This window comes from Muntiacus reevesi, chromosome 1 (assembly GCF_963930625.1).
Source record: "Muntiacus reevesi chromosome 1, mMunRee1.1, whole genome shotgun sequence".
Lineage (NCBI taxonomy): Eukaryota > Metazoa > Chordata > Mammalia > Artiodactyla > Cervidae > Muntiacus > Muntiacus reevesi.
The window spans coordinates 90551172-90571120 of NC_089249.1; the positions used below are offsets into that span (position 1 = coordinate 90551172).

The window sequence follows — 19949 nt, forward strand, 5'->3', positions numbered from 1 at the left end:
TTGAAATTAAACAAACAGCTTTTCTGCTTCCTTTAGTTTTTGTTTCCTATCCATCTTGGCAATTACAGCCCAACGGTCCTCCTGCATTTTCCTCATAGTTTCAGACTTCGGCATAGATCCAGGAGTCATTAGAGATGAAGGAGTCTGGATAGAAAATAAAGTCATATGTTTAACTCAAAAAAAAAGAAAGAAAGAAAGAAAAGAATTAAATTCAGCTTTTGAAATTTGCTTCCCCAAATAACTACCTTTTTTGGTGTCCTGACACAAAGATGAGAAATTGGTGGATTATTATTCTTGTATAGTTTTCTCAGTGTCTCTTCCTCTGAAACCATGCTCTTAAAGAAAAATATGAAAATATAATTTGGAGGCTGCCACCATTAATATTATAAAATTTTTGTCTATATTCCACGTATGAGGATGAAATGGAAGAGTATAAAGAAGAAAAAAAGGGGGGGGGGGAATGAAGAGGAAAGAAAATTTAAAAGCCTCAAGGAAGAAGACAATGAAAAACTAAACTCTCAGTCTGCCAGAGAAGGAAATCCAATCTTGATTCTACTAACCATACACCTAAAGGGTTATGTAGAAAACAAGATGTATATGAACAGTGTTTTTCTACTGATTTCTATTTCAGTTTCACTTTCCCCACTCTTTTTCCCAGCCTTTTTATTCAAATATACTTAGGCCTTATAATAAGCATTCATAATCCTATAAAAATTATAAATGTTGTCAATTATCAATTTCTGAATATTTTCCCAAGTAATAATAGCTAACACTTATTTAGTTCTTTTTTTATGTCAGGCACTGTTTTAAGCACTTAGCATATTTTAATTGGTTTTAATCCTTACAACATTTTTATGATCTATATATACTATTATTATCCCCATTTTAAAGGTGACGAAATGAGACACACAAATATTAAGTAACTTGCCCAAGACTATACAGCTAGTAAGAGACAGAGCCAGGATTAAAATCCAGGTAGGCTGGCTTCAGAATCCATTTTCTTAATGAACATGTAACATAAATTTAGTCATAAGCAAACAGTTCACAATATCTTTTCCTGCTCATTAGAGTCACATTTAATACAAATTTCAGAAGGTTCATGGATGAAAATATTCAATCATTTTCATAAATTCTAAGATTTCAGCAGAATTCACTAAGTCACAAAATTTCTCTTTCTTCTTGAACAGGTTTAGGCAATTTGTGTATTTCAAGTAGTATTTCCATTTTTTTAATCTCTTCTAGGTTATCTAATTTGTTGGCATATAATTGTTCACAGTATTCTCCATCTCTAAAAGGTTCGTAATAACATCTCCAATTATATTTCTGACTTAAGTTATTCGATTTTTTGTCAGTCAAGCTAAGGTCTGTCAACTTAACCGATCTTTTCAAAGAAATAAATTTTGACTTCATTCATTTTCTCTGCTTTCTTTTCTCTAATTTGCTTATCTCCATTCTAACCTTATTATTTCCTTCCTTTGTCACCTTTGGGTTTAGTTTGATCTTCTTTTTCTAGTTCTTTAAGGTAAAAAGTTAGTTTATTGATTTTTTTATTTTTCAGTGTAGGAATTTAGAGCTATACATTTCCCTTAGAGCACTGGTTTTTCTGTGTCACATAAGTTTTGGTGCATTGTGTTTTCCCTTTCATTCATCTCTAAGTCAAATTCCCCTTGTGTTTTCTTCTCTGATCCATTGGTTGATTAGAAGTGTATTAATTCTCACAAATTTGTGAATTTTCTAGTTTTCCTTCTCTGATTTCTAACTTCATCTCTTTGTATTCAAAGATAGTTTATATATGATACCTAGTTTTTTTAATCTATTGAGACTTGTTTTGGGACTATATGGTCTATCCTGGAGAATATCCATGTGCGCTTGGGAAGAATGTATATTCTTTTGTTGAACTGAGTGTTCTACATGTGTCTATTAAATCTATTTGGTGTGTGTTGTTCCAATCTTATTTCCTTACTTATCTTCTGTCTAGTTGTTTTATCCATTATTGAAGGAGAGGTATTGAAGTATCCAACTATTAATGTTTAACTGTCCATTTCTTCAATTCTATAAAGCTTTGTTTCATATATTTTAAGGGTATGTTATTAGGTGTATAAATGATTAAAACTGTCATAACTTCTTGCTATATTGAACCTCTTATTTACACATAATGTCCTTATTTGTTTCTTGTACTTTTTGATTTAAAATCTATTTTATCAGATATTGGTAAAACCAACCCACCTCTTTTTTGGTTACTATTTGCATATCTTTTTCCATCCTTTCACATTTAGCCAATTTGAAGCTAACACGAGTCTTTTTTTGTTTATTGGAGTATATAATCCTCCAAATATACATTGTAAATTACTCATATGTAAGTAATTACTGATAAAGAGAGACTAATTTTTGCCTTTTTGATATTTGTTTTCTATATGCTTTATAGATGTTTTGTTTTGTTTTGATTTGGTTTTGGTCACTCATTTCATCTATTATTACCTTCTTTTCTGTCTAGGTAACATTTTTGGTAGCAAAGTGTTTTGATTTCCTTCCCATTTCCTTTTGTGTATATTCTATGCTTTTGTGGTTACCATGGGGATTACATGTAACAACCAAACATTATAGTAACCTAATTTGAATTTATACTAACTTCAATAGCCTACACAAACAGTTCCATTTTCCTTCTGTTACTGATGTCAAAATTAAATCTTCATATATTGTGTGCCCAGTAATATAGATAAATTAAGCATTAGCTTTTAAGTTATATAGCAAACAAAAAGTAAAGTTAGAAACCAAAATTACAATCATTTCAACTTTTATAATTTCCCATGTACTTGACTTTATCAAAGACCTTTAATTTCATGTGATAATTATAACTGATAAAGCCTATTTATTGTGAAATGTCTCCTTAGGTAATTTAAACTGTAATAGTATAAATAAAATACTGTAATATGTTCATAGTGTTATAAAGTTGTGATGCTACTTTTAAAAATGACATGAAATCATGAGTTATTCCAAATCTCAGATAAGTTAAGAAACCAGCCTAAATTCAGAGAAAAACAGTATGAATTCTAGACCTAGTATCTCTAATTCCAGAGCTCATGCTCTTTCTACTAATTCTCATCACTTTTTTTAAATATCTTGACTTCAGTTTTACCTGGCAATTATTGTGTACAATGACATACATAGGCCATGGAGCTAGACAATTGGTGTTCAAATTTTGGCTCCATGACTTTCTAGTTATCTGATATTGGAAAAGTACCAGTGTGACTCAGTTTCCTCATCTGTAAAATGAGAGTAAGAACTCTGTCTCTACTTCTAGAGTGTTAGATTGTTTTAAGAAATAACTGAAGTATTCTGTGTAAAGTTTTTACAACAGTGCCTAGTTCACAGTCTTAATCATTATCTATAAAACAAAGAGATACTAGAGTAGAAATTTTCTGTAAGTTAACTTAAATAATTACACTTCTAAGACTTTAGCTATTCATTATTCCAGAACAAATGAAAGCAGAGGTCTCAAAGCAGTATAAAAGCTTTAAGAATCTCACAGTTATGAGTTGCAATAATAAAACAAATGACTTTAATTACAATTTTGTAATTAAGAATCGTTGGTACATTGCTCCATTTTGTATAATGAGGTTAATCTGGTTTTAAACTAAATGAGTATAAGTTAAATTATTCTTAATAAATTATTATTATGCCTTTAGAAAATAATGATATGTATGAAGTAGGAAGTAACTGGTCATACAAACTGCTAGAGGAACTATCCTCCTTAAACATGCCATTTTTAACACATTAACTCTTTAAGAATCATAGAAGTGTTATTGTTTGCAATCAATAAGTGGTATAAAATTAAAGAAAATATTTATAATATGCAAAATTAAGAGGAGTCCTGAATAACAAATTGGCTACAGCAAGATTAAAGGTATTCACTGGGCCTCAAAGAGAAAAAGGTAAAGAAAATAACACTCTTCTGGAAAACAAGAGAATTAGTCATCTCAAAGGCCAACTATGTCATATCAAGTATTTCAAAATGTCCTGTTTTCTGAAGTTTAGGGAGATTTTTTTAACCCTAATTTTTTAAAATGCTGTAAAAGCAGAGAGTCCTATATTATAGGAGAATTTTACTTCTTTTCAGTATTGCAGTAATAGATACTATGCACATATATTATACACATACATCAAGAAATAATATAGAAATATAATAATGTAAACAAATAATAAATGCTGATTATTTGTAATAATTTTACCAAAAGATCAGTAGTTTCTGAACTATCCGAATTAATATCAAACTCAAAGACCATTTTTCTCTTTTTACTATTACTTTCTTCAATGGGTACATTCTTGTTTCCTCTTTGCTGAATTTTTAGTTTTGTTGGTGTTTTCACAGTATATGCCTATACAAAAGACAAAAAAATACATTATCCCATCAAATAAAACATATATTATTACTAAAGGCAGGTTGAGTCTTTAACAATCAATAATAACTCTCCATTATTATTGGCGTGTGTATGAAGTAGAAATTTTGGATAAGAATTTAATTCAGAAGTTTTTAATAAAATAATGGGGGAGAGGGAGGGAGGGAAGCAGAAAGGAAGGATGGGAGAGACACTCCAGCTTCAGTAGCCAACAACCTTAAGAGAGACTAACTTTTCAAACAATGATTAAGATCAAAGAACTGAGAGCTTTTATTACTACATAAAAATCCTGATTTATAATAAAGCAAGTTTGCTCATGTTTTGTTGATAAAGTAATTCCATTAGTCAATGTTTAGCATTCCATATTATCCTGTAGTATATAAGTTTTATAATTTTTAAAAATTGTCTTTAAAAAGTAAGGTCACTGATATCAGTAAGAATGGCAGAGTAAAACTCCAAAAATTTGCTCTTCCACAAAGCAATAAAAATGCCAGTAAAAGTGGTCAAAATCAATTTGTTTATAACTGTGGAAATTAACAAAAAGCTTGCCACAACCTAAAGAGTTTTGTTTTTTTTTTAATGGCTGAACCTCTGTAAGAAGAGCAAAATTAGCAGTGCCTGAACTTTTCCTCATCTCATCCCCTGCTCTCTTAAAAAGTATATTCCTAGTCCAGTCTGGCAGCCAATGAACAGAGCAAAACACACTTGGGAGCTCTTTCAAAATTTTATGCTCAAAAGTTGTCAATATTTGACCTGTCTAGCGATTCTCTAGACAATTTCATATACAGGGCTGTATTTGACCCAACTTGGAGCTCACTCAGTTAATGGGGGAAAAAAAGGAAAAGAGCTTTCTACTCAATGTGTATAGGGTTGTTTTTTGTTATTCAGTCGCTAAGTTATGTCTGACTCTGCGAGCCCATGGGCTGCAACACGTCAGGCTTCCCTGTCCTTCACTATCTCCTGGAGTTTGCTCAAACTCATGTTCATTGAATAAGTGATGCCATCCAACCATCTCATCCTCTGCACCCCCTTCTCCTCCTGCCCTCAATCTTTCAGGCATCAGGGTCTTTTCCAATGAGACAGCTCTTTGCATCAAGTGGCCAAAGTACTGAAGCTTTAACAGTTACAAACATGCATTTTAACTTCAGTCCCATCACTTCATGGCAAATAGAAGGGGAAAAGTGGAAGCAGAGACAGATTTTATTTTCTTGGGCTCCAAAAGCACTGCCGATGGTGACTGCAGCCATTAAATTAAAAGACACTTGCTCCTTAGAAGGAAAGCTATGACAAGCCTAGATAGTGTATTAAAAAGCAGAGACATCACTTTGCCAACAAAGGTCCATATAGTCAAAATTATGGTTTTTCCAGTAGTCTTGTATAGATGTGGAATTGAACCATAAGGAAGGCTGAGCACCAAAGAACTGATGCTTTTGAACTGGAGAAGACTCTTGAGAGTTCCTTGGACTGCAAGGAGATCAAACCAGCTAATCTGAAAGAAAGTTCAGTTCAGTTCAGTCACTCAGTCATGTCCGACTCTTTGTGACCCCAGGCATCACTCTCCATCACCAACTCCCCGAGTTTGCTCAAACTCATGTCCTTTGAATCAGTGATGCTATCCAACCGTCTCATCCTCTGTTGTTCCCTTCTCCTCCTGCCCTCAATCTTTCCCAGCATCTGGGTCTTTTCCAATGACTCAGTTTACATCAGGCAGTCAAAGTATTAGAGCTTCAGCTTTAGCATCAGTCCTTCCAATTAATATTCAGGACTGATTTCCTTTAGGATGGACTGGTTGGATCTCCTTGCAGTCCAAGGGACTCTCAAGGGTCTTCTCCAACACACAGTTCAAAAGCATCAATCCTTCTGCGCTCAGCTTTCTTTATAGTCCAACTCTCACATCCATACATGACTACTGGAAAAACCATAGCTTTGACTAGACGGACCTTTGCTGACAAAGTAATGTCTTTGCTTTTTAATTCGCTGACTAGGTTTGTCATAGCTTTTCTTCCAAGGAGCAAGCATCTTTTAATTTCATGGCTGCAATCATCATCTGCACTGATTTTGGAGCCCAAGAAAATAAAGTCTCCCCATCTATTTGCCATGAAGTGATGGGACCAGATGCCATGATCTTAGTTTTCTGAATGTTGAGTTTTAAGCCAACGTTTTCACTCTCCTCTTTCACTTTCATCAAGAAGCTCTTTAGTTCTTCTTCACTTTCTGCCATCAGGGTGGTGTCATCTGCATATCTGAGGTTATTGATATTTCTCCCAGCAATCTTGATTCCAGCTTGTGCTTCATCCAGCCCAGCATTTCTCATGATGTACTCTGCATATAAGTTAAATAAGCAGGGCAACAATATACATCCTTGACGTACTCCTTTCCCAATTTGGAAACAGTCTGTTTTTCCATGTCCAGTTCTAACTGTTGCTCCTTGACCTGCATACAGATTTCTCAGAAGGCATGTAAGGTGGTCTGGTATTCCCATCTCTTTCAGAATTTTCCACAGTTTGTTGTGATCCACACAGTCAAAGGCTTTGGCAAAGTCATTAAAGCAGAGATAGATGTTTCTCTGGAACTCTCTTGGTTTTTCAATGATCCAGTGGATGTTGGCAATTTAATCTCTGGTTCCTCTGCGTTTTCTAAATCGAGCTTGAACATCTGAAGAAAATCAACCCTGAATATTCACTGGAAGGATTGATGCTGAAGTTGAAGCTCCAATACTTTGGCCACCTGATGCGAAGATCCAACTCACTGGAAAAGACCCTGATGCTAGGAAAGACTGAGGGCAGGAGAAGAAGGGGGAACCAGAGGATGAGACAGTTGGATGCCATCATCAACTCAATGGACATGAGCTTGCACAAACTCCAGGATATAGTGAAGGACAGGAAATTTGATGTGCTGCAGACCATGGGGGTGCAAAGAGTTGGACATGACTTAGCAACCTAACAACAATTCTTTAAAAGAGATCATTTCATATTTTAAATAGTAAAATAATAAATACAACAAGATGATTTCATATAAAAGTCTTGCTATGTACTTTACTAATTTTCATAATTTCCATGAGGTGGATAATAAGAAGTAAAGAAAGAAAGTGAAGTTGCTCAGTCGTGTCCAACTCTTTGCGACTCCATGGACTGTAGCCCACCAGATTCCTCAGTCCATGGGATTCTCCAGGCAACAGTACTAGAGTGGGTTGCCATTTCCTTCTCCAGGGGATCTTCCCAACCCAGGGATCAAACCCAGGTCTCCCGCATTGCAGGCAGACGCTTTACCGTCTGAGCCACAGGGAATAATACTGTACATATAATTCAATATATATATAATACAGGATATAAGTGGGACTATTTTTGCCTGAAATTGTCAACTAAAGTACAAAGTTGGGGCAGGGGGAAGTGCTAGTAACTTACACTCTAAAGAAAGCAATGTATAATTAAGGCCAGCTCCTTCTCTAAGGCTTATTAAAAGGTAGTAGGAACAGAACTAACAATCACCAGATATCTCTCTTATTCCCAGTTAATTTAAGCAAATTGGAAGGGAAAAGAACAAAATTTTGGCTTAGGGGGTAACGACAGGTTGAAATACTCTTCCATCAACTCCCAAGGCAAGTAAGAATGTAACTCTAAAAAGGAGTTTTCCTTTTTATAGTTGAGTAATTTTCCTTTGAGGGGACATATGTATACCTATGGCTGATTCATGTTGATGTTTGGCAGAAACCATCACAATACTGTAAAGTAATTATTCTCTAGTTAAATTAAAAAAAAAAGAAGCCTTATAATAACTAATGGTGCCTTCTAGAAGGGGAGACTGGCATCTCATTCCCTAGGTGGATATAAACCTAGGAAGAAGACTTGTTTATCTGTCTTTATGTCTACCTGAACAAGTAAAAGAAATCAGAGTAAGACAGATGGCAGAGAGGAGGAGAGGGGGAGTCAGAGGTGGAGCATTATATACCACCATTTAGCATTGAAAGGTTGAAAGAATTCCCCATGGATTAAGTGGACATGTTGAAGATAGCTAGATATGAGCCACCTTGCTAGTGGTACCTGCTTCACAAGGGCTGACTGCTAAATAAAAGACTCCAGCAACAAGATGATGAGGAGTAAACAGCAAAGGGAGGTAACTGAGGTGATACTGGAAAATTCAAGTCAAAATTAGAGCTTGTCTATCAGGGACCTATGTGCTAGCAAAAGCCAGAAAGTGATAAAATTTTCCCAAGATGTCACCCAAGATGTCATTAAGTTGTGTACAGTGATAGAATAAAACCAAAGAAACTATTTCACACTGGTGTAACAAATAACCAAAACTTTCAAGAAAAAGGTTCTTATGTGTGTGATACCAGATGTATGGTATATGATACCAGAGACTTATTTTTAAAAAAATGACAACTTTCTTAGAAATTGTAGCAACAAACCTTTGGTAATGGTGTAGATAAATTATTTTTGGCAGGTGTCCGCAGATAGTCTCTTTTATCTTTTGAAGATCTGCTCTGATCAGCTGATAGGAAGCTTCGAGATGCATTTTGTGAAAGAGGTACTTTAGAATCAAGTTTCCAATAACTAGTTTCAGGTGTTTCCAATAAAGATGTCTGTGTTTTCTATTGAACAACAAATATGAATGAAGTCATCATTAAATGTCATTTTAACTAAAGTGTGGCAACTAGTAAAAATAACACTGAAATAAACTAGAATTTACACTCAAGTGTAGTATTGAGTAGAAAACTTTGAATAAATTACACTTATCTTCTTTATGACTTTATTTTTCTTATTTAAGATGAAAATGGTTTTTGCTCCCTTTGTCCTCACAGAGCTGCTATAAAAATAAATAATAATCTCAACTTTCTATTTGACCAAAAGTTGGAAATTCTCCAAAGAAAATTCTCTAGTCCTGGTGGCAAAACAAAACAAATCTTAATTGGCGATTCATTCCAATAACTCTACAACCCAAAGGCATCTCTTTCATGTTTTCATAAATCCTGTTTCATCTGTAAAAATATCAGCCCTTTCCTATCCACTAGTTTCATTCACCTTCAGAAAAAAAAAGGGGGGGAGAGAGGAAAAATTATGAAAGTAAAAGCCTAGAGAAATTTTCAAGGCAAGACAAAGGAGCTGATTATGAGGCACAAATTACTATGTATAAAATAAATAAGTTACAAGGATATATTGTACAGCACAGAGAATATACCCAATATTTTATAGTAACTGCAAGTGGAGTATAACCTTTAAAAATTGTGAATCACTATGTTGTATACCTGAAATTTATATTTAATAATACTGTAAGTAAACTATACCTCAATTTAAAAATAAAATTAAAAAAATTTTAAAGGAGATAAATGAGGTAATTTGCAGGTTTCTTGCCAAGTTCATAAAACTTTTTCACACAAAAAATTAATTTTGGTATCATTTTTTCAGAGTTGCATTTTACATACTCTTCCATAAATATTTCTATAACATATCTGATAACACAATTTTGATTAAAGAAAACTTTTTCTGCTCTTTGGACTTACCAGGAATCATCCTCAGAATCTCCAAAATTTAACTGCTTTCATGGACAAATTTTCTTCATCCAAAAGGATTGAGAATGGCAACTATACCACCTTGTGGTCATATCTGGGAATCTAACATTTCCCTAGTAGCTTGGTAGACAAAGAAAATGCACCAGCATTCTAGACTACTGAAAAAACCCTCTTTGGAATACATCATGAAGATGTATGTACTCTCCTACAAGTTACATTCTTTTCTAACTATTACATTTCCAATGATGCATATATACAGAACATTCATGCTTTTCTCTGTCATACTTTTTAAACAAATACTTATTCAGCATTTCCTATGTGCCAAGCACTATTTCAAATGCTTCACAAATACTATCTCATTTAATCTTCATAACAACTTTTGGGAAAAGGTACTATTATTATCCTTTTATAGATGACAAGACTGAAGTATCAAGAAGTAACATACCCAAACTCAGAAATGTTTGATTGATAAACCTAACGATTATTATATATAAGGCTTGTGATACTTCAATACTATTGCAATAAAGCACAGCACACAAAAGCCTATTTAAATCTTTACATTTATCATTTTCTCATTATTTGCAATATTTATATCCAGACCCCCAGATAAAATATAGGGTATTAACTAATCTATTTGATAATGTATATAGAGAATAGATATATATATATATATATTACTAGGATTATACAGGAATCAAAACAACTCTGCAAGAACCAAAACAACTCTGCAAAACAACTATGCAAGAACCAAAACAACTCTGCAAGAATCAATGTGATATATATTTTCACAATATGAACATATTCTATATTTAGAAGTAAGTACTGGAGTTTAACCAATCTATTATCTTCATCAGACACTTTGCTTAGTCATTATCTAAGTGAAGTCACTCAGTTGTGTCTGACTCTTTGCAACCCCAAGGACTGTAGCCTACCGGACTCCTTTGTCCATGGGATTTTCCAGGCAAGAGTACCAGAGTGGATTGCCATTTCCTTCTCCAGGGGATCTTCCCAACCCAGGGATCGAACTCGGGTCTCCAACATTGTAGACAGGTGCTTTACCGTCTGAGCCACCAGGGAAGCCCAGTCTGTATCTAACCCTCCCAGCTAATTCTAGTATGACAATAATTTCTCCATATATAATGTCTTCAAGTGTCCATTATATGTGTCTGGACACATAAAGCACTTAATATTCATTCACAAGTACAATAATTCTTTTTTTTCTTCTCTTCGAACATTCACTTCAGTCGTGTCCAACTCTTTGTGACCCTATGGACTGTAGCCTGCTAGGCTCCTCTGTCCATAGGATTCGCCAGGCAAGAATATTGGAGTGGTTTGCCATGCCCTCCTCCAGGCATCTTCCTGACACAGGGATTGGACCCAGATTTCTTGCCATTTCCTGCATTGGCAGGCAGGTTGTTTACCACTAGTGACACCTGGGAAGCCCTTCTTTGAACACAAACATAACAAAATTAAAGCACCATCTATACCTAACAACTCTTCTCAACAACTCTGTTATCTTCAGTTTACAGTCAGAGCAACTTCTGTGGAGACTTAGGAGACTACATCACTATGTATAAAGAATATTTAATCATTTTAACTAAAATTTGCAAGAACACTCTTCTGTAATAATCCTATATTACCAAATATATTAGAAGCTGAATAGAACCTCCCTTTTTCATACTTGATGCTTCCTTTCATGTGCAAAGAACATTCCTAACCTCTCTCTGCTTCCTTAGGGGAAGAGCAATGACTTAACAGGATTGCTAATTATGGAAGGATTAATTGTGGACATATAGTTCAGCCTCTTCCTTACTTCTTCCCTTGGGTAACAGAAGAAGCACACATTCTACTCTATGCCATGTATCTTAAAAGAGCAAGTCATTCAAGTGGGTAAACTTGTTCTAAACCAGCTCTATGACAAGAGTAGATAAACTTGCTTAATTTGGGATTTCGGGATTAAGAAATCCTGTTTTCTTCAAATATAACCCACATTGTCCAATATCATTTATCAATAATAAAGATGAAGGACTGATGTTGAAGCTGAAACTCCAATACTTTGGCCACCTGATGCGAAGAGCTGACTCATTGGAAAAGACCCTGACGCTGGGAAAACTTGAGGGCAGGAGGAGAAGGGGGATGACAGAGGATGAGATGGTTGGATAGCATCACCGACTCAATGGACATGGGTTTGGGTGGACTCTGGGAGCTGGTGTTAGACAGGGAGGTCTGGCATGCTGCGATTCATGGGGTCGCAAAGAGTCAGACACAGCTAAGTGACTGAACTGAACTGAACTGAACAGATACTATTTTGATTTTCACCCCCTTTCTCAACTGGTTCAGATTTAAGAAGCAAGGTGTGATTTGTTAAGCCCTCTCAAAAACTTAAAATTAGACATAATCTAAACATGAGCTTTAGAATTTTTAAATGAAATGGTTTTCTAACACTGGAAATTTCTCAAGAGAGAAACATAAATGTACCTACTTAATACTATAATAAAAATTTTAAAAGATTAAAATCTTCTCTAAACTTCCAAATGACAGATGCTTTGAACTGTTTTAGCTAATGCTTTTGGATTAATAAAGAAACAATTTTGGAAATGAAATTGTGTGATATATATTTTTAAAAAAAATTTTTGGGGTATAGTTGATTTATAACTTTGTGTTAGGTGTATAGCAAAGTGAATTTGTTATATGTATATACATATGCATATATCCAATCTTGTTTAGATTCTTTTCCCATATAGGCCATTACAGTTGAGGTCCCTGATTTATATAGTAGGTCTCTATTAGTTATCTATTTTATACACAGTAGTGTGTATATATCAATTCCAATCTTCCAATTTATCCCTTCCCAACCCCTTACTCCCTGGTAATCATAAATTTAATTTCTACACCTGTAACTCTATTTTTGTTTTGTAGATAAGTTCATTTATAGCCTTTTTTAGATTCCACATATAAGTGACCATATGTATAGTTCTTTCTCTGACTTCATTCAGTATGACAATCTCTAGGTCTATTGCTGCAAATGGTATTATTTTGTTCTTTTCTATGGCTGAGTACTATTCCATTTTATGTTGGTACCACATCTTTTGTGTTATATATTTTTATGTTATTTTCCAATTTATGATAAAAAATTTACAAGTAGATATTAGAAAACAAAATGGTTATAAAGAAATTTATGAGAATTATATAAAACTCTTACCTTATCTTTTTTTTCTTTGAGAGTAACTGTGTTTTCTTTCACCTCTCTTTTGAGTTTTTCCTATTAAAAATGAATATCAAGTACATACAATGTAGTCATTACTATTATAAAAATTAATGTTCCTATTATCAAATCTTTCCTAAGAAATACTAATAAAGAATCCTGCCTTTTAAATCTTAAAAAACAATGAAAAGAAAAAAATTATTTCCTTTCTAAAGAAGTATGTTATTTGATTTTGATTATCTTTTCTAAAAAATTCTGATCTGTCTCTGGTAGGTATCTGTGAACTCTTGAGTAAGTCGTTTAAGACACCAAATCTCAGCTTTTTCATTTGTAAAATGAAATGCATGGATCAGCTTATAAAGTAAGGGATATACACAATTAACTAGCTATAAAGAGCTGCAAAGAGATCCAAAATATTATGAACCTTTAGAGGCAGAATACACTTATTCTCTATGTATTAAGAAAAGCAATTCAGTTGCTTTTAAAAGAAAGTTACAAAAAAGGTATAAAATAGTTATAAAATAATACATCATTTCTCTAGTACTCCAGGAAATAATATACTCTATTGGAGATTAGTGTATGTACATTCAGTAGGGGGAAAAAGGAAAAATTAACCCTTGCCTAGAAAAAATCATATGTACAATGCCTTTAATATGATAATCATCTAGAAAACAGAATGGTTACAGTCTTAAGGAGCCTTACAGGTGAGAAGGAAAAGTTTCAATGCACACATACAACTTTGGGCAAACTTGACTTGGCTGCCCATGATGCCTATGCCAATATCTGCACTCACTGAACGTCTTATTACACCATGCTCTCTCTCCTAAAATGTTGCTCCTAACCAGAGAAAACACTTCACCATGAAAGAAGCTGGCAATAAGCTGATATAACAGTACTCACTGTTCTTATCATGTATCCTATCAACTGGAAATAGTTGATCTTCAGTTATCACAATTGATATCTACTCTGTGGGTATGAAATGCAGTCTTCTAGGATAAAGTATATCCTCTAAACTAGCTAAATTACACTGACTCTCAGAATACACATCTTGACTTCTAGAGGACAGAATGGAGAAAGCACCTTCCCAAACTGCACTTTCTCTGACTCTGACTTTTGCAGGTCTGGCGATCTTAGTACAGTCTGTTCTAATACTACATGTGTTTCCAAGGTATGGATTAGCTCATACCCCCAAGGTGTTTCTCTGGTAGTGTCTAACTGATCATGAGTTCCCTAAACTAATGGGCAGTCCACTAAGGTCCCTATTTAACTGAGTAACTAAAAAATGTCTGTAATATGGTCTAGCAAAGAAAGGATTGACTTGAGGCACAGGAGTAGAGTATGACAGCCTTGTGCTCACCTTTCAGACCTGAATAAATTCATAAACCTAGAACCCTCCAAATTAAAAGATGGATTTTGCAATAATATCAGAAATACATACTGAATCTTGGTAATTGGATATTGACTATCAGCTAACACCAACTCTTATAGCCCATAATGTTCCTATTTTTTCACTCACTAGCTTGAGCGCAGGTGATGTGGGGTCACGTGATAAATACATTTGATCTCAGTCCACCTCATGGTGAGCCCATGGAACCATAAACCTATTCTGTGATAATTTCTTTAGATCCTGAGTATAGAGTTGAATAGATAAAACTCAGTAAGTGGCATAATCACCATATTAGTTCTGACTACAGAGTGAGATTTTTTACATTTGGAAGGACCAACTGGAAGACTTTAAAACTCTCTTTCCGTATCAAGAATATAGACAAATATACAAAATACCACATCTCACTAGGCAGAGAGTAAGGCACCATCAAGAGATGAAAGACACAGGAAAGGTGATTTAGCATAGTCTCATAAAGTCAACGTATTTTAAGTAGAAGCTAAGACTATCATCCAGTAACAATTTCTTCATATTGATTGGTATGTAAAAGAGGTCAAAATCAGAATTGGCATATTATGAAAGCGAAAGTGTTAGCCGCTCAGTCATATCTGACTCTTTGCAATCCCATGGACTATAGCCCACCAGGCTCCTCTGTCCACAGAATTCTCTAGGCAAGCACACAGGAGTGGATTGCCATTTCCTACTCCAGGGGATCTTCCCAAACCAGGGATCGAACCTGGGTCTCCTGAATTTTAGGCAGATTCTTTACCATCTGAGCCACCAGGGAATATTGGCTTATTGACTAGGATCAAAATTGAAAACTAAGAAATAGTTTCATATAAAACATGAGTTCAACTTAAATACTGGAATTGTGTTTATCGGGATTCCCTGGTGGCTCAGACAGTAATCTGCCTGCAATGCAGGAGACCACGATTTGATCCCTGAGTCAGGAAGATCCCCTGGAGAAGGGAATGGCTACCTACTCCAGTATTATTGCCTGGAGAATTCCATGGACAGAGGAGCCTGGTGAGCTACAGTCCATGAGGTCACAAAGAGTCAGATTAATTTAATAATGCAAAATAATAAAACATAAAAATTATATGTATAAAAGAATAGGAAGCTGGAGAAAGTGTTCAAATATATTGTTTAAAAACATAAAGGTAACCAGTAAAATGTCTCCACTGCCTTCAAACTATGGTGCTGGAGACGACTCCTGAAAGTCCCTTGACGGCAAGGAGATCAAACCTTTCAATCTTAAAGGAAATCAACCCTGAATATTCATTGGAAGGATTGATACTGAAGCTGAAGCTCCATTATTTTGGTCGTCTGATGCGAAGAACTGACTCATTGGAAAAGACCCTGATGCTGGGAAAGATTGAGGATAGAAGGAGAAGAGAGAGTCAGAGGATGAGATGGCTGGATGGTATCACCAATGCAATGAACATGAAGTTGGGCAAACTCCGGGAAATGGTGAGGGACAGGGAGGCCTGGCATGCTGCAATCCATGGGGTCGCAAAGAGTGGGACACGACTGAGCGACTGAACAACAACCACCAGTAAAATAATTAAAAAGACTATATACACTTCCCAAATCAACCAAAGATACACACACACATAATTCAGAGAAAAATAAAATAATTATTAAATTTATATCATTTATATTAAACATGCAATATAAAATGACAAAAACATGATTAAAATATATATCATACTGATAAGGGTTAATAATCCAGAATATGTAAGGGTCAGTAATCTAGAATATGCAAGAACTCCTACAACTCAACCAAAAAACCAAATAATGTTTTTTTCATTTATTTTTATTAGTTGGAAGCTAATTACTTTACAACATTGTAATGGTTTTTGCCATACATTGACATGAATCAGCCACGGATTTACATGTGTTCCCCATCCTGAACCCCCTCCCTCCTCCCTCCCTATCCCATCCTGCTGGATCATCCCAGTGCACCAGCCAAAAAACCAAATAATTTTTAAATGGGCAAAAGATGTGAACAGACAATTCTCTAAAGAGGATATACAAATGGCCAACAAGCTTATGAAAAGACGCCGAACATCACTAATCATATGAGAAATGCAAATCAAAAGTACAATGAGCTAACACTTCACATTCATTAGGATGACCACTATCAAAGTAATATAAAATAAGTGTTGGCAAGGATGCAGAGAAATTGGAATCCTTGCATATTATTAGTAGGAATGAAAAATGGTACAGTTGCTATGGAAAACTGTATAGTGGTTCCTCAAAAAATTAACATTAGAATTACCATATGATCCAAGAATCCCACTTTTGGGATATATATCCTAAAGAATTCAGAGCAGGATCTCCAAAAGATATCTGCATACCTCTGTTCATTACAACATTAATGACAATAGCCAAGAGGTAAAAGCAGCCCCAATCTTCATCACAGATGAATGAATAAAGAATATGTGGTATATACATGCAATGGAATATTAGGTAGCCTTAAAAAAGTAATGAGAGAGGGAAGAAGAGAGAGAGACACAGACAGGGAGGCGAGGGAGGGAAGGACAAGATGATTGTATGGTATCACCGACTCAATGGACATGAGTTTGAGCAAGCTCCATGAGATGGTGAAGGACAGGAAAACCTGGTATGCTGCAGTCTACCAGGTTGCAAAAAGTTGGACACCACTCAAGGACTGAACAAAAGAAGGAAATTTTGTCACATGCTACAACAGGGATGAATCTTAAAGACATTATGCTAACTGAAGCAATCCAGTTACAGAAAGACAAATAATGAATGGGAATTAAAAACCATAGAAACAGAGAAAAAAGATGGTTGGAAGGTAGTGTTTAATGAATTTAGACTTTCAATTTTACAAGTTAAAAAGTTCTAGATTGAAATCTGTACAGCCAAGCTCGACTGGGCCTGGGGGCGGCGGTGCTCCTCGTCTGAGAGGCTCCAGCCCTGCGGCAGCGGCGCCCAAGGCCCCTGAGCAGACTGAGACCGAGGCCATGAGGCAGCGGCACTGCACGGCCCCCTCCAACGGCCGCGCCCGGAGTAAAGCAAAAGAGAATGAAGGTAGATAATCCTGAAAGTATAAAGGAAGAATGGGTTTGTGAAACAGGATCTGACCACCAACCTCTTAGTGATAGTCAACAAACAAATTGTGAATATTTTGTTGACAGCCTTTTTGAGGAAGCTCAGAAGGTTGGTGCCAAATGTTTGTCTCCCACTGAACAAAAGAAACAGGTAGATGTAAGTATAAAATTACGGAAAAATGGATTCACTGTCAATGATGATTTCAGAAATTATTCTGATGGTGCAAGTCAACAGTTTCTGAACTCCATCCAAAAAGGGGAATTACCATTAGAATTACAGGGAGTTTTTGATAAAGAGGAGATGAATGTTAAAGTTGAAGAAAAGAAAAATGAAGTATGTATGTCAACAAAGCCTGTGTTCCAGCCCTTCTCAAGACAAGGTCACAGACTGGGAAGTGCTACACCAAGAATTCTTTCTAAAGCAAAGAATATTGAAGTTGAGAATAAAAATAAGTTGTCTGCTGTCCCACTAAACAATCTGGAACCCATCACTAATATACAGATCTGGTTAGCCAATGGGAAAAGGATTGTCCAGAAATTTAACATTTCTCATAGGATAAGCCACATCAAAGACTTCATCAAAAAATACCAGGGATCTCAGAGGAGTCCTCCCTTTTCCCTGGCAACTGCTCTTCCTTTCCTCAAATTGCTAGATGAAACACTCACACTGGAAGAAGCTGATTTACAGAATGCTGTAATCATTCAGAGACTCAAAAAAAACCGCTGAACCTTTTAAAGAACTTTCATAGCATTATTTTTGATACACAAAATGGAAAGTTTCCCCAAAAATGATGGTCATAAGTGGACATGCAAATCAAAACAAGGGAAAGTCAGATTTGCTGGGTTTTACACTGTTTAATTCCCTGCTGATGAGATTTTAAAATAAGTACAAGTTAGGAAAGTAAACTATTACTGGAAATTATATTCAGTGAACTCTTTCCAGAAGGCTACTCAGAAAGAAAAATATACTTATTTTCAAATACCATTTATTCAACATAAGATATATTCAATAACTATATCATCTAAAATCTTAATATGGTATAAAGTAGGAAATATGTGCATAGCATCTTTCATTCAGATATCATTCCCAAACAGCAATGATGTGTTTAAATGTTAGCTGTCTCAGATTTTTTAAATGGCAGTACATTAAAAAATTGTATGTGGCACGTTAAAAGCATCAGTGTAATTTTCTTATATTATTTCTTATAATATTTATATTATATATATATTTCTTGTATGTGAGATACAATATAAGGCTGAAAGGGTCTGCTTTTACCACAGCTTTACCTAAACCTCAGAAGTGTTCCCAATTTGCATACTCCAACAGTCGAATATTAACAATATCTGGGATGTACTTTCATTTAAGAATAAAATTGTGTAGCTTAGTATAATGTCAGTATCAATGTGCTGACTCATATTTCAACATTTTCAAAATATGTAATTTAAAAGAATTCTTTTTTCTGTAGGAATCTGTTTATTCCCTACTTTATTTTCTTTCAAAAACTAGGGGTTTGTTTTTAGCTGACATTTGGAGTGAGCCGTTTGACACCACTCACGTAGGATCTAATGCTGATGCTGTCACATTGCTAATTAACATTTTTAAAATGCGTCATGTGAAGTGTGGTTTTCTATTTCATACATCAGTTGGCCTGTTTACATATTAAAGGACTGTTTATTACGTTCAGATGTCACTAAGGAAAACCTGCTTCACACCTTAGATTTTTAACTAAAACTGGTTTGACTTCAGTATTTCACTGTCAGATTAAATCCTCTTGCCTGAAAATAAGGAGCTTTTTGCAGATGATCTGTTGAATCATATTTAAAGTGAAATATACATTGAGTGTGCCAAGGAATGAAGCAATCATGCCTATCAGCAGTAATATTGATAGGGTACTGGATGCCTGCTGGAAAGAGCAGTTCTCAAACTTTTTGGTCTCAAGACCTTTTGTTTATGTGGGTTGCACATATTAATGTTATATTTAAAATAAAAGGTTATAAAATATTTATTCACTAAAAACATGTGTCAACATAAATAACATTTTCATGAAAAATGTCAATTTTCCAAAATGTCAAAAGACGGAGTGGGAAACGTGGCATTGTATTTTATTTTCTGCAGACATCTTTACTGTCCAATTTAAAGAAGACAGATGGGATCTCATTTGCTTCCACATTAAGTCTGTTGCAATATCACACATCATGTCCCCTCTAGTAAATGCTCCTGTACACTCATGAAAAAGTGAAAAAAAAAAAGCAAGAATAACATCTTAATATAATTATGAAAATAGTTTTGATCTTGCAGACCCCTTGAAAGAACTAATCTTGTAAAGCAGTGACTTGCAGTGATCTTCAAGCCTTAATGCATAAGGATCACTTGGAA

The 19949-nt window shown here is 35.0% G+C and overlaps 1 protein-coding gene and 1 pseudogene across 2 annotated transcripts in view; one reads left to right on the top strand and one right to left on the bottom strand.

The window, feature by feature from the left end:
- Positions 1-6: 6 nt before the first annotated feature.
- Positions 7-19949, bottom strand: part of SYCP1 (synaptonemal complex protein 1) — a 135665-nt gene continuing 115722 nt past the window's right edge. For both annotated transcript variants that reach the window (XM_065927227.1, XM_065927220.1), the window contains 5 exons: positions 13109-13168; positions 8806-8988; positions 4230-4376; positions 246-335; positions 7-144 (listed from right to left, as the gene is read on the bottom strand). In XM_065927227.1, the coding sequence (XP_065783299.1) occupies positions 7-144; positions 246-335; positions 4230-4376; positions 8806-8988; positions 13109-13168 (618 nt within the window). The remainder of the gene's footprint in view (positions 145-245; positions 336-4229; positions 4377-8805; positions 8989-13108; positions 13169-19949) is intronic.
- Positions 17547-18324, top strand: LOC136162746 (UBX domain-containing protein 2A pseudogene; annotated as a pseudogene).